The sequence below is a fragment of the Equus caballus genome, chromosome 10 (genome assembly GCF_041296265.1).
Source record: "Equus caballus isolate H_3958 breed thoroughbred chromosome 10, TB-T2T, whole genome shotgun sequence".
In the NCBI taxonomy this organism is placed as follows: Eukaryota; Metazoa; Chordata; class Mammalia; order Perissodactyla; family Equidae; genus Equus; species Equus caballus.
This window is the reverse complement of record NC_091693.1, coordinates 14,069,192-14,084,830: the sequence shown is the minus strand read 5'-3', so window position 1 is coordinate 14,084,830 and position 15,639 is coordinate 14,069,192. Positions and strand designations below refer to the sequence as shown.

General features: G+C 49.4%; 1 protein-coding gene across 3 annotated transcripts in view; it reads right to left on the bottom strand.

Moving 5' to 3' along the window:
- The window catches only part of GRIK5 (glutamate ionotropic receptor kainate type subunit 5), a 56,077-nt gene that overhangs the window by 2,986 nt on the left and 37,452 nt on the right, over positions 1-15,639 (bottom strand). For all 3 annotated transcript variants that reach the window (XM_023651398.2, XM_070224538.1, XM_070224539.1), the window contains 5 exons: positions 15,387-15,560; positions 4,985-5,150; positions 3,490-3,715; positions 1,258-1,386; positions 1,040-1,161 (listed from right to left, as the gene is read on the bottom strand). In XM_023651398.2, the coding sequence (XP_023507166.1) occupies positions 1,040-1,161; positions 1,258-1,386; positions 3,490-3,715; positions 4,985-5,150; positions 15,387-15,560 (817 nt within the window). The remainder of the gene's footprint in view (positions 1-1,039; positions 1,162-1,257; positions 1,387-3,489; positions 3,716-4,984; positions 5,151-15,386; positions 15,561-15,639) is intronic.

Sequence of the window (15,639 nt, the reverse complement as noted above, 5' to 3'; positions counted from 1 at the left end):
CAACGAAGGCGTGGCCAGGGAGGCAGGAGGAAATGAGGTGCAAGCCGGGAAGCAGGGTTTTGAGGAGAGTGATCAGCTGGGCTGAAGCCTATCACCACCTCACATGTGGTGAGGCCTGAGCCTTCGGCACTGGATCTCAGCCGTGGGGTCACTGGTGATGGGACTGGCCTCAGTGGAGAGGTGGGCACAGAAGCTGGACTGGAGAGTGTCCAAGAGTGAATGAGAGGAGAGAAAGTGGAAACAGCAGGGGGGGACAATCCTTTCAAGGCTGTAAGGGGAGAAATGGCTGGTGGCTGGGAGGGGAAGTGGGGGTCAAGAGAGGGTTTCTTGAAGATGGGAGAAATGACAGCACATTTGTACACTGCTGGCCTTGATCCAACAAAGAGGGGGACACTGATGATGCAGGAGGAAGGGAGAGAACTTCTGAGGAATGTCCTAGGGAAGGCGAGAGAGGAGACGGGGCACAGGGGAGGGCGCCTTAGTGAGGAGCATGGACGTTCATTCGAGTAACTAACACAGTGAGTGGAGAAAGCAGGCGGGTGGCTGGGCATGGAGGTGGCTCTCCCTGACTCCTCTGCTTTCTCAGGGGAGTAGAAGCAAGGTTATCAGGCAAAAGTGAGGAGGGGGAGGAGGGGCTGAGGGCTGGTGGAGAGAGGGGAAGATGGGAACAGTCTAGGAGCATGGGGCATGAATGAGTCCAGAAAGGCAGGAGTGTCGCTGGGCAGCATGGATCCTGGAAACAGCGTGAGCCAGGTCAGCAAGTCTGTCTGTCTTCTTCCAGTCGCATTCAGCTGCATTCTCCTGCCTCTGGCTCTCTTATTTCTTCTTGCTTTGTCACCTCTGCCTCTCCCCACATCCTTCTCTCCGGGCCCCTTCTCACTCCTTTCCCCTGCACCCTCATCTCTGCCCTGCCCTCTTTCCCTCTCTGTCCTCCCTCATGCCCATGGATTCTCTCTCCCGTCCCAATGCCCCAGTCTTCACACCCCTCCAGCCCCAGGGTCCCGCTTCTCCCACACACACCCTTCACCAGCCTCCTCACCTCTTCAGATTCTGCTGACCTCCGTGTGGACCATATGAATTCCATGACCGCCACGAAGACAGCAATGATGAGGCCACAGATGAGCACGACAAAAATGCCGCCAATGTTCTCCATGCCCAAACCTGGGAGTCAAGGGGGAAAGCCACATAGTCGGGGCTGTGTGGGCATGGGGGCTGTGAGGGACCTTTAGGAAGAGCACCGCATGCAGGGTGGCTGACCTTTAGCTCGATGGTCCTCCTCCTTAGGGCATCGGCTCCCCTCCCACCACTTGCGCTTCAGGATCTCCAGCCGGTTGTTCTCCTGAAGCTGCAGGATGGCCAGTGTGATCTCATCCCGGAATGGGGAGCCTAGACCAGGCATACAAGGCGGTGGACTGGCCATCGGGGCTCTGGAGCCCTGCCCACCCAAACCGCACTGCTCCCTCACCACGGCCTCTCCTCCTGTCTCAGTCATGTCCCCAGGGTCCTCCCTGTCCACGTTCGAGTCTGACCACTGCTCGCCACCTCCCCTGCAACCACCCTAGGCCAAGCAAGCCCCCATTACACCCCATGTCACATTTGTCACTGTCCTCTCCCTGCGGCATCCCTTCACCCCCCGCCCAGGCTCTTCTCCATACAGCAGCCAGAGGGACAATTTCAAAAACATAGTCACAGATCATGCCTCGTTCATGCTTAAAACTCTCCAGCGGCTTCCCATTGCAGCTAGAACAAGGTCCTTCCCCTGGCCTACAAGACCCTGCACTTGCTACTCCCCAACCCCGCTACCCGCACGGCTCTCAGCTCCAGCCACACTGACCTCCGGACTGTTCCTTGAATCCAATCCCACCTCAGGCTCTTTGCCTCTGCCTGGAACGTTCCTTCCCTCACTTCACTCAGGGCTCTGCTCACATGGTGCCTCCTCAGGGGGGCTTCTCTGACTAACTTTATTTAAAATGGCACCAAGCTCCCTCTCAGTCTCTTCCCTTTAATCTCCTGCAGAGCAGCCGTCACCTCTTGACATCACAGTATAAAGCTACGTGTTTATTGCCTGTTTGCTGTCTGCGTGCTACTAGAAGGCAGGAGGGCGGGGGCTTGGTGGCTCCCTGCTGTGCTATCCCAGCATCCAGAGCAGTGCCTGGCACCCAGTAGGGCAGCAGACAGATCTGAGTGAATGAACCCCAGCCACACTTCTCCTCTGCATGGCCCCAACCATGGACCTGCTTTCTCCTTCCTACCCTCAGACCCTCCCCTTAAACCATCCTTTGGCCCCAAACAACCGCACTCCCACCCTATCCTGTACTCATTTCTTCATTCACCGCGATCATTCCTGAGCATCTACCAGGGGCCAGAACTAGGGATACAGGCAAGTGGGGTGGTTAGTATTATCAGGCACCTTCTATGCGTCAGATACCGGGTTTACAGAAATGTATTCAAGTCTCACAGTGGTCCTGTGAGCAGGTATGACTAGCCCTACTATCTGGAGGAGGCAGGTGACACTCTTCCTAAGGTCATGCGCTGAGTCAGGGAGGGAGATGGGATCTGAATCCAGGTCGTGTGACTCAAGAGCCTGTCCCCCAAAGCACCAGGCCACACTGCTTCGCTGGCACAGCACCGACTCTACTACCAAGCTGTGAGATTGGCGGTAATTTGTTATGCAATAACAGATAACTAATGCAGCAGTCATCAGCATATAGATGGGGGGTTTTTTGGTGAGAAAGACTGTCGCTGAACTAACACCTATGCCAATCTTCCTCTATTTTATGAGGAATACCACCACAGTGTGGCTCGACGAGCAGTGCTGGGTCCACACCCAGGATTCGAACTTGCGAACTCTGGGCCACCAAAGCGGAGCACACAAACTTAACCACTGTGCCATCAGGCCAGCCCCTAGATGGTTTTAAATGCCAAATTTTGGTGACAAAATTGGTGGTGACTTTCCAGCACTGAGCCCTGGAAAAGCATGACCTGAAGTACAAATTGGTACGTCCAAGTCTCCCTGGCAGATCCATCCACCCTCCTTCCGTCCTTCCATCTACTCTCCCTCCCTCCCTTTCAACCATCCAACATCCATCATCCATTTTATGAGTAGCTGCTCTGAGCCAGGCTGTGGGTTTGGTGTAGAGAACACGAAGTAAATAAAACCAGGTCCTCACCCTCGAAGGGCCCTTGGGCCAATGGGGGAAGCGCAAGCCTCAGGGCCACATGTACTGAGTTGTGCACAGTCTCGCTGGGTCCTCCCAACAGCCCTGAGGGTTTGGAGCTCGATTGCTCCTAGGCCTCTTTTTTGTAGGTTGAAGGTGCAGAGGCTCAGGAAGGTGACATCACTTGCCTGAGACCACACAGCCAGGAGGCCATACACAACACACCCAGCCTGCCTCAGGGAGGGCCTGGCCTAGTCCCTGGCCTGCTTACACAGCTTGGTTCTGGATACCCAGGGCCCCCACTGCATTCCCCAGCCCCTCTGTGCCATACCCAGCGGCATGCCGATGCCGTAGCCCTTGGTGTCGAGGAGGCCCCCGATCTGGGTGAGGTTGCAGTTGAGGCGCCGGTGGTACTCATTCATGGTGGATTCGAGCAGGAAGGCGTAGCGGGAGTTGAGGACACGGGCGATGCCCTCCTCTGTGCTCTTGACGAACACGCTGGGTTGCTTCGACTGCATGTAGTTCCACATACGCTGGTACGTCTGGTACCGCGAATTCTGGGCAGAGTGGGCACAAGGAAAAGTCAGGAGACGGTCTTTCCACCCCCTGCCTCTCCCCTGAGCCCTGTCCCCTGCCCTCCAGGAAATCTCCCTTAACCTGAGAGAGAGAGCAAGACCAGAGGAAGACAGAAAGAGACAAAGATAGAGGAGAGAGACAAGACAGACAGACTGCTCAAGGCCAGGTCCAAGTCGTCCCCACATCCACCAGCCCAGCAAGGACCTGAGGACCGAAGGCTTGGGGAGAAGGGGCCACAGTCTATTTTTCAACCCTTCTTCTCTCTTCCACTCCTGGGTTTGGTTCGGCCTGACACCTGCCCCGTCTTCCTAGCACTCCCCGAGGCCCTACAGAAGCTGGGAGCAGATGCTCAACCCCAAATCTACACAGGCCCGGCCTGGTTCAGGGAGACCTGCGTCCATGCCAAATAGGACAGCCTACTTCCTACAGGCTCCGCAGGAACCCTCTGGGAAATGCCCCACTTCACCCCACCTACAGCCCTGAGGGGGAGGTGTGTGGAGGCCAGGCTGGGGATGACCACTGCTGCCACTACTCCCGGCACACACCCTCCTGCTCCTGCGTCTCCCTCTTTGGTCTGAGGTCTAGATGCTGCTCTTCCTAGGTGCTCCACAGGCCCCTCCCTATGCTTCGGCAACCTCTCAACGTGGGAGTTCACCCCTTCTTCCTCTCCTTTACCCTTCAGCAAGCCACCCCAGTCCAGTTCCAGCCTCCTCCAGACCACCTGTCTCCCCAAAGGGAAATTTCAGCTCTAAATGGGTCACCCCTTGGCTCACTAACCATTCCCAGCTCCCCACTTACAGGGTCCAATCTCAGTCCTATCCTGGCATTTGAGGCCTCTGTAGTCTCACCCAATCTCCTCACCAGGCTTGCTTTCCTTCCGTTTCCTTCCCACCACCCCTAAACACACAGGGACAAGCTCCTTTCATCTTGAAGGCCCTTCCTCTCCTCTCTGCTGGCCCATTTTCCCAGGCCTGACCCTTCTAGCAGCTTCTGTGACCTCATTTGGCCTGTCCAGCAGAGATGCGACATTGGATCCCACATCTGCCTCCTTTCCTCCATTCCCTGGGTGAAAGTCCAGTTTCCCGAGCCAGATGGCGGCACCCCTGAGAGCGCATGAGCATGTCTTCTGCTCCCCAGCCTCTCTGACTCTCATGACAATCGGTCCCTCTGACCCAGGGCCAGCCCCACCCTGAGCTGCTATGCATGGCAGGGATCCCGACACCAAGCCTGGGCGGCTCCGGCGGCCCCACCTGGAAGAAGGTCATGGTGGAGCCAGCGTGGATGGTGCCGTACTCAATGTTGGTCTGGTCTGCCAGGTCATCAGCTGACTCCACAGGCACCTCCATGCGCTGCACGGTGAGGAAGGCGGCCAGGTTGGCCGTGTAGGAGGAGATGATGATCAAGGTAAAGGCCCACCTGGGGGGTGGGAGGGGTGAGCTACAGGCTGGAGCCACCCCTGCCACCCTGCTCCCGTGGTCATGCGCCCCACTGGTGGTGCCCCCCTCAGTAACCCCAGCATCTGGAAGGCTCAGTGACTGCTGACTAGTGGAGAGGTCGGGAGCGTGGATTCTGGAGCTAGACTCCCTGGGTTTAAATATTGCTTCTAGAGACTTCTACTGCCAGATACAAGAGAAGAAGATGGTCTGGAAATACCCTCTTACTGTGAACTAGAAAACTGGACAGGATATAGGAAACTATTTAAAGACATAGGACGAGAAACATCACAGGACTGTAATCCCCGAGAAAAGAGAAACAAATGATGTGAGGCTGGTCATCGCCCAGGCTGGCCGGCTGGATTTAATTCATGGACTGCAACACCAGGAAGGAAAACCCAAACAGTCTGGCAATCTCATTGAGTTGCTGAGATGGAGATCAGAGATCAGGGAGGCCAAGATGGCTGAAATTTGTGGGACAGAGTACCCAAGAGGAGGGAGCTGCAGGCAGAGAGAGGGTTCCAGAAATCCACATGGGGTCCCCTTGAGTCTCTGGCTGAATATCAGTCCGTGTATGCATAGTGTGAAACTCCAAGAGGTCAGACAAGAACACCTTTCAAAGACAGAAGAATTCCCAGGGCTCACACAGGGCTGGAAATCTTTTGAGCTCCCTCCAACCAGAGCAGAGAGATCTCACTGAATACATGAGACATTCAGTAGGGGCCCAAAAGGACAAGACATCAGAAATAGAGTTAAGTTAGCCCTAGAATAAAGGCCATACTAGACCTGGCACCAAAGAGCTTAGAAACAGGCCCGGAAAGGATCAAAATAACCCACAAGTAACTTAACTGCCTACTGGAAAAAGTCCATGCCTCTTTCAACTAATACATTCAACAAAGTAAACAATGTAAAATTCACAACATCTGTCCTCCGAAAAACAATTACCAGACACACAAAAGGTGCAGGAAACTGTGACCCATAACCAAGAGAAAAGTCACTCAATTGAAACAGACTCAGAATTGACAGAGATGATGCAATTAGCAGACAAAGACATTAAACAGCTGTTATAGATACATTCATTATGCTGACAGATGTAAAGAAAAACATGAACATATTGCAGAGAGAAATGGAAGATACAAAAAAGAAGTGAATTGAGCTTCTAGAGATGAAATATGTAACATCTGAAATGAAAATTTTACTGGAGGGGATTACACAGATCAGACGCTGCAGCAGAAAAGAAAGGTAATTGGAAGAAAGCAAAAGACTGTATCCAAAATGAAGCACAAGAGGAAAAAAAGACTGACAATGAGCACAGAGCCTGAGCGACCTGAGGAATAAGAGCAAGTGGTCTTACATGTGCGATGACAGTCCCAGAAAGAGAGGAGAGAAAGCGGGTAACAGAAAAAAGTATTTGAAGAAGTAATGCCCAAAATTTTTTCAAATTTAATGAAAACTATCAACTTGTAGATCCAAGAAGCTCAATAAACCCCAAGCAGGATAAACACATATACACACCAACACATCAAAGCACATTATAATCAATCACTGAAGACCACTGATAAACAGAAAACCTTTTTTTTTTTTTGAGGAAGATTAGCCCTGAGCTAACTGCTGCCAATCCTCCTCTTTTTTTTCTTTTCTTTTCTTTTTTTTTTGCTGAGGAAGACTGGCCCTGAGCTAACATCCGTGCCCATCTTCCTCTACTTTATATGTGGGACACCTACCACAGCATGGCTTGCCAAGTGGTGCCACGTCCACACCCGGGATCCAAACCAGCGAACCCCAGGCCGCTGAAGCAGAACATGCGCACTTAACTGCTGCGCCACGGGGCCAGCCCCACAAACAGAAAATCTTAAAAGTAGTCAGAAGCAGGGAAAACACATTACACACAGAGAATCAAAGATAAAAGTGACAGTAGACTTCTTGCCAGAAAGTATACAAGCCAGAAGACAACGCAACAATGTGCTGAAAGGAAAAAAAAACTGTCAGGGCCAGCCTGGTGGCATAGCAGTTAAGTTCATGCACTCCACTTTGGTTCACCAGTTCGGATCCTGGGTGTGGACCTACACACCGTTTATCAAGCCAGGCTGTGGCAGGCATCCCACATATAAAGTAGAGGAAGATGGGCATGGATGTTAGCTCAGGGCCAGTCTTCCTCAGCAAAAAGAGGAGGATTGGCAGCAGATGTTAGCTCAGGGCTAATCTTCCTCAAAAAGAAAACCCTGTCAACCTAGAATTCCCTATCCAGCAAAAGATCCTTCAAAGAAGAAAGCACACTAATAAATTTTTCATACAAACAGAAGCTGGGAGAATTAACTGCCAGTAGACCTGAACTTCAAGAAATGTTAAAAGTTCTTCAGATAAAAAGAAAATAATACCAGATGGAAACCTGGACGTACATGAAGGAATGAAGAGTATCAGAAACGGTAGCTGTGTGGGTAAATATAAAAGACATACTGCTCATGAAAAAAATTTCTTTAAAAGACATTACTTTTTAAGCAAACACATCCATATGAGCCTAATATACTGTGGGGCTCACAGACATGTAGAAGTAATATATATGACAAGAGCACCTCGAAGGATGGGAGGGAGAGATGGACGTATACTGTTGCACAGGTCTTGAAACTTATGTGAAGTGGCATAATGTTACTTGAAAGTATTTTGTAATAAACTAAACATGAATTTTGTAAACCCAGAGCAACTAGTAAGAAAAATTTTAAAAGAAGCATAGTAAATAGTGGACATAAAACAGAATCCTAAAAATCTCAAGAAATCCAAAAGAAGGTAGTAAAGGGGCAACAGGGAACAAGGAAGAGATGGGACAAGTAGAAAACAAATAGCAAGTTGGCAGATTTAAACCCAACCCTATCGATAATTCCATTAAAGGCAAATAGTCTCAACCAGTGGTTGGCAAACTAGAGCCCACAGGCCAAATGTCACTTGCTGTCTGTTTCTGTACAGCCCACAAGCTAAGAATGGTTTTCACGTTTTTAAATGGTTAAAAAGAAATCGAAAGAAGAGTAATATTTCATGACACATGACATATAAAATTCAAACTGCACTGTCAGTGTCCCTACATAAAGTTTCATTGGAACACAGGCACGCTCATCCATTTATGTATTGTCTGTGGCTGCTTTTGCACTATAATCAGAATTGAGCAGTTGCAACAGAGACTGATGGCCAGCAAAGCCTAAAACATTTTACTATCAGGCCCAATACAGAAAAAGTGTGTCAACCCCTGCTCCAAGGCCTAAGTATATGTTGCCTATAAGAAACCCACTTTAGTGGCCAGCCCGGTGGCCGAGTGGTTAAGTTCGCGCACTCCGCTTCGGCGGCCCAGGGTTTCAGTGGTTTGGATCCTGAGCATGGATATGGCACAGCTCATCAGGCCATGCTGAGGCGGCATCCCACATGCCACAACTAGAAGGACCCACAACTAAAAGTATACAACTATGTACCAGGGGGCTTTGGGGAGAATAAGGAAAAAAAATAAAATCTTACTAGAAACCCACTTTAAATATAACAATATTGATAGACTGAAAAATAAAAGGATAGGAAAAAGATTTGCTATGCAAACACTAAGCATAAGAAAGCTGGGGTGGCTATATTCATACCAAAGGTAACTTCAGAATAAGGAATATTACCACGAATAAAGACAGAAGTTATGTAATGACAAAGGCGGTCAATCCATCAAGAAGACATAACAATCCTAAACATTTATGCACCTAATTACAGAGCTTCAAAATTCATGAAACAAAAAGTGATGGAATTGAAAAGAGAAATAGATACAATTTCTCCCACAATTACAGGTGGAGGTTTCACCACTCCTCTCTCAATAATTGATCAAACAAGTAGACAGGAAATCAATAAGGATATAGAAGCCTTGAATAACACTGCCAACCTACTGGCCCTAACTGCCATTTACAGAACACCGCACCCACCAACAGCAGAATGCACATCTGTGCAAGTGCACACAGAACAGGTACCAGGATTGACTGTACGCTGAGCTGTAAAACAAGTCTCAATAAATTTCAAAGGATTAAAATCCTACAGGGAATCTTCTCTGACCACAGTGGAACTAAACTAGAAATCAATAATAGAAAGATCTCCGGAAAATCCCCAAATCTTGGCTCCATCACTGTCTGGCTATGTGACCTTGGACTCACCTGTGAGGTAAGTACAATTGCAGGCCCCTCCTCACAGGGCTGTTGTGAGAGGGAGTTACATCTGGCACAGAGCAAGTGCTGTGCCCAAGTGTGTGCTCTGTCTTGGTGACTCAGGACTGAGAGGCGCCCACTGGCCTGGCTACGGGATCCAAGGGCGGCCACTTGTCTGACCCTGGCCCCCTCTGTCCTCCTGCGTGGCAGGTGAGAGTGGCCAGGCTCCCTGCAGATGGCAGAGATCTGTGGGGCCTGAAGACAGGGGAGATGCTGAGAGGGGCTCCCAGACTGCCCGCTCCTCCAGCAGATCATAATGAAAACAGCAGCCGTCCTCTGCTGAGCACACGTGCACAGTGCTGTGCTAGGCACTGCGGTGGGGGTAGAGTGGAGCACAGAGAGATGAATAATACGCTTCCTGCAAAATAAAACCAAAATCCAACACACAAAGACCTAGCGTCTGATACAGCCTCTCCAGAAACCAAGTCTCTCCAAACCCATCCCAGCAGTCAGTGTCGTCATTCACTCAAGACAAAATTATTCAGTGCTTGGTACACACCAGGCACCACCTAGATCCCAAGGATACAACGTGGCTGACTGGTGGTGGTGATGCGGGGGAGGTGAGGCCACTCACTGAGAGAGCGTGGGGACACAGATGGGGAGTCCAATTTGGGAGTAAGGACACGAGCTCCATTTCTGACAAGTTGAGTTTTGAGGACGTCTGTCAGGCACCCATGGAGAGGTCTGGAGGTGAGGACTGGAAATGTCAGTTATGAACAGCAAGGGAAGCTGGGGGTGGATGAGATGGCCCTGGAGGGTACAGAGCAGTGGTCCCCAGGAAGGGAGCGCCCCAAGAGGTCTGAGAGGGTGTTCAGTTAGGCATGGGGCACTCCCAAGCCAGAGTGACTGAGGGGGCTCCTGCTGTCAGTGGCAGGGGCAGGTATCTGACAATGCAGCCCTGGATGAAAAACAGGGAAAATCCAGTACGTGACTATCTGAGCCTAACTCCTTGGTACATAAAAATCAAAGTACTGTTTGCATGGTTATAAGAGAAACCGAAATCTCTAGAAATGCACCTATTGCTTAGACTGAAGAACAACTGGATGTCGTTTTGTTTGAGGCTTTGCCAAGAACTATTCACCATTTGGGGAAATAACATCTCTGACAGGAGCTCCGCTCTGGTACTTGAATCACCAAGTCAAGACACTTGGACCAGCTGCATTAGAAAATCGCCACGTTCACAGTGATTTGTATTTGTACAAACATACCCATCCATGCACTATTTCAAAGTGTCAAGTCTTGAGTGTGGATGTAATTCTATTAAATAGTCTTACTTCTCATAATTCCAGACATATCCATTATAAGTAGGTGCAACCACCTGACCACTGTATCCGTCTTCCAGCACAGTTCTGCCCAAGCATTTACGTATCACTATTGTATTGTTTTATCATAAATCACTTCCCTTTTTCTCCTTTGTATTGGAATTAGGGCATTTTATCGATTTGTTTTAAATCATGTGTGTAGACAGATATATTACCCTTGAATTTTGTCAGCATGGAAAAGGAGATGTTATAAAATATTTGCTGTAAAAGGAGGGTGTTGTGGGGTCAGCCTGGTGGCGTAGCAGTTAAGTTCGTGTGCTCCACTTCAGCCCGGGATTTGCCAGTTCAGATCCTGGCACAGACCTAGCACGCCTCACCAAGCCACGCTATGGCAGGCGTCCCACATATAAAATAGAGGAAGATGGGCATAGATGTTAGCTCAGGGCGAATCTTCCTCTGCAAAAAGAGGAGGATTGGCAGCAGATATAGCTCAGGGCTAATCTTCCTCAAAAAAAAAAAAAAGGGTTTTGCATTTGTGGGCGCTGAAAAATCACTGTTGTGGAGTGAGGAGTTCCACGTGAGATGGCAAGGGTGAACTGAAAAAGAGGATCCAGAGGTAGGAGGAAACCAGAAGAACACAGTAGCCTAAAAGCAGGAGTTTCTAGAAGGATGGCTAACAGGGTGTCCTGGACATATCAATAAAGGGGTCCCATGTGACCGTGGTGGAGCCGGGGGGAAGGGGAGCCAAGGTGCTGGCTAGATTGGAAGTTGTAGGCCTTTCTTGCCAAGAGGAGTTGAGGAAAATGGCAAAGCAGTGGCTGAAGTCATGGCCAAGTCTAACTGAAGGTAGACGGACAGGAAAGCAGGCAGGGTTCAGAGGGCAGGAAAGAGGGAGGTCAAAGGACTCACTTCACGGGAGTGAACGAGGGAGAGTCCAAGAGGGGCTGTGGTTGGGTACCACCTTGGAAACACTGATTTCCAAGGCAGAGCTGTCTGATGATGACGAGCCCTCGGGTTTAGCTGCAGGACGCTGTGACCAAGTGGACACTGGAGATGAGGGGCCCAGAAGGCAGGTTCTGGCCGAGCTGCTGCTGTTCAGGTGGCAGCCAAGTCCCCTAGGGTAGTGGCACCCACCCCCACCGCCTCAACACTGCCCCTAGCCTGCTGAATTACTGGGCCGGGGTCACGTGGAGATTAATCAACATCTGTTGAATGAGCGAATGTGCGGGAAGACTCAGGGTGGAGACGAAGTTGAGCCCAGGATCAAAGGCTCCAATGAGGGAGCGGGAGTGACTGGGGGCTTCCTGGGTGACAGCAATGGGAAGGAGCAGAGAACATCCAGCTGGAGAAGAGGGTCCCTCACTGAGGAACAGAAGGGATGGCCTGCAGAGAGGAGGTCATTGGTCCCCTTTCTGACCTGGGGACTTGGCCACATTCGTCACAGAAGATCTCCTCATGCCCTCTCAGCCACCTCCTCACACACACAGCTCTCTCCTGCCTGTCTGGAATGCTTCCCACTCTTCTTGGCATAGATGTCTCTGTTTTAGCCATTAGGACTCAGGGTAGATGTCACTTCCCTGAGCACCCCATTCTCTCATGTCCTCTCTCACTGCGCCCTGTTTGGTTCCTCAGTGGCACAGTTTACTGCATCTGATGCATCATTATATTGGAAATGTTAATAAATTTCACTCGGGGTAGGCAGAAGAAAGCCTCCCCCCCACCCCCAAAGGATGTCTACATCCTAATCCCCGGAATTTGAGAGTATGTTTCCTTATGGTCTTTGCAAATCTGATTAAGTTAAGGAACGTGAGATGGGGGATTATCCTGGATTATCTGAGTGGGCCCAATGGAATCATAAGGGTCCTTATAAGTGGAAGAAGAAGGTCAGAGTCAAAGATTTGAAGATGTTAGGCTGCTGGCTTTGAAGATGGAGGAAGCGGCATGAGCCAAGGAATGCAGGCAGCTTCTAAAACCTGGAAAAGGCAAGGAAATGGATCCTCCCCTGGAGCCTCCAGAAGAAACAGCCCTGGCAACTCCTTGATTTTAGCCCAGGGAGATCTATTTCGGACCGCTGACCTCCAGAACCACAAGAGAATAAATTTATGCCATTTTAAGCCACTAAGTTTGTGTAATTTGTTGCAGTAGCAATAGGAAACTAATACAGGGTATAACACTTGAAATGACGCAAACCCACAAACTTAAAAAAAAAAAAAAATCATCAAGATGCAAAAGTTTCAAAGCCAGTGGACCAAGAAAATTGCAAACAACTGCCATACGGTAGTTAGTCCCACTTAGTCGGGAGAGAAAAACCTGCCACCATTACAGTTGAATTGAACAAGTTCCGAGTTAGACAATATCTTTGGGACACGTTCTTGGTATAAAATATGACATCCTTGTGTTTACATATCTGTTTATTTACTCAGTGGCTCCTCTGCCTCTTGGGGGCTGATTCTTCACCTAAGTGCCTGGCTCATGGAGGGGCTCGAGAAGCATCTGTTGAATGATTGTTGATGCATGAATTCTGACTGACGGGAGGAGGTGAGGAAGAAGTGCTCTGAGAAGGGCCAATGCCTGGGATTGCCCTGGAGAGATCACCAGGGGTGGGGAGTAGGGCTGGGCTCAGGCAGCGGAGGGCCGGCTGGAGTGAGTGGCGCTGGGGAGGGAGCCAGGTTGCTCTGGCCCTGCCTCTAGCCAAATGTGTGTTCTTTAGCAAATCACTCCCTCTCTCTGGGTCTCAGTCTTCTAATCCATAAAACCAGGAGAATATTCTCTGTCCTAAGCATTTTCCTCAGCCTTCTGTGGTTCTAATGAGGGAAAGGAGGTGAGAAGACTTTTATGAACTGCTACCAAACCCAGTGCTATTTAAAAGACACAGGTAGCTTTTGCACAGTGAAGGAAACCATCAACAAAACGAAAAGGTAACTGACTGAACAGGAGAAGATATCTGCAAATCATACATCTGATAAGAGGTTAATACCCCAAATCTATTAAAGAACTTACAGAACATAATATCAAAATAATAAACAACCCGATTAAAAAATGGGCAGATGACTTGAACATTTTTCCAAAGAAGACATAGAGATGGCCAACAGGCACATGAAAAGATGCTCAACATCACCAGTCAACAGGGAAATGCAAATCAAAGTCACAACGAGATACCACCTCATACCTTTTAGAATGGTGATTATTAAAAAGACAAGAAACAACAGGTGCTGGCAAGGATGTGGAGAAAAAGGAACCCTTGTACACTGCTGGTGGGAATGTAAATTGGCACAGCCACTATGGACAACAGTATGTAGGTTCCTCAAAAAATTAAAAACAGAACTACCATATGATCCAGCTATTCCACTTCTGGGTATTTATCTGAAGAAAATGAAAACACTAACTTGAAGAAATATATGCATCCCTATGTTCATTGCAGCATTATTTACAATAGCTAAGACTTAGAAGCAACCTAAGTGTCCATTGATAGGGGAATGGATAAAGAAGATATGGTATATGGATACAATGGAATACCACTCAGCCATAAAAAAGAATGAAATCTTGTCATTTGTGACAACAAGGATGGGATCTAGAGGGTATTATGCTAAGTGAAATAAGACAAATAAGACAGAGAAAGACAAACACCATATGATTTCACTTATATGTGGAATCTAAGAAACAAAACAAATGAACAAATAAAACAAAACAGAAACAGACTCGTAGATACAAGAAACAAACTGGTGGTTACCAGAGAAGGGAAGGGTTGGAGGGGGCCGGTGAAATAGACGAAGGGGATTAAGGAGTACAAACTTCCAGTAATAAAATAAATAAGTCATGGGGATGTAATGTACAGAATAGGGGGTATAGTCTATAATACTGTAATAACTTTATATGGTGATAGATGGTTACTAGACTTATGGTGAACATTTTGTAGTGTATACAAAATGTCAAATCACTGTTGTACATCTGAAACTAACATAGTATTGTATGTCAACTACACTTCAAAAAAAAAGACGAGTAGCAAATGTGAATGCCTATGGAGGCCAGGCCAGAAAGTGACTGATGTAGGGGGAGATAGGGGACTGAGGAATAGACATCGATACCAGGTGGGAATGCTGGCTGCACGCTACCGGATCTCCAGAACTTTCAAGAAGAATGAGAAATCTGGATATGGTGAATTTGTTCAATTTTTAAATGTTGCCAACTAACTCAAAAAAGTTTTAAACTGTGGGCCAGACACCACCAGTTAGGTGCAGCATCTTCTCTGACATGCTGACTTGGAGCTTGTCTCAGGGGCAAAATAAGTTCTGTCCAAGTTACTGGGTCCCCTGTGGGACTGTGAGGGAGCAGGCGTCCCTGTCTGGGCTTCAGTCTCTGCCTCTGGACAGTGAAGGCTGCCCCGGCTCAAGGATTCTAAGTCTCTGTGACTGCCAGGGCAAGGTCCAAGACAGTGATGGCAACGCTGATGCTGTTCTGATTATAACCCCTCGTGTCAGTAGTCGCACCTTCCCATAGCAGCCTCACGATTCCTTACAACCTGAGATGTGGGCATTTTTATCCTCATTTTTCAGATAAGGAGACTGAGGCACAGAGAGGGGGTGTGCCCTACCCAAGGTCACACAGGTAGCGAGTGGCAGAGTGGGGCTCAGCTTCCCCCCCCCCAACTCCCTGGCATGAGCTGGCGGTGGGGAACAGGGACCCGCCCAGGCCTCAGGAGGACCCCCCAGCCCTGGGTGGGGCAGACAGAAAGCCTCTTACCAGACTCCGCTGACGCAGCGCGTGGACAGCGCCCGGGGCATAATCTCCGAGCCCTGCTGCATGAAGCCCCCCACGGGGAACCAGAGGCTGTTGCCCAGTGTGTACTGGTTCTCCAGGATGTGGGGGCGCGCCCGCAGGCACGGGTGTGGGTTATACCACTCATAGGGGCTCAGCCTGTGGAGAGACGGAGGGGGTGTGGATGGGGCCGAGTGGGGAGAAAAAGGAGGGAAGCAGGAGAGAGACAGAGCCACCA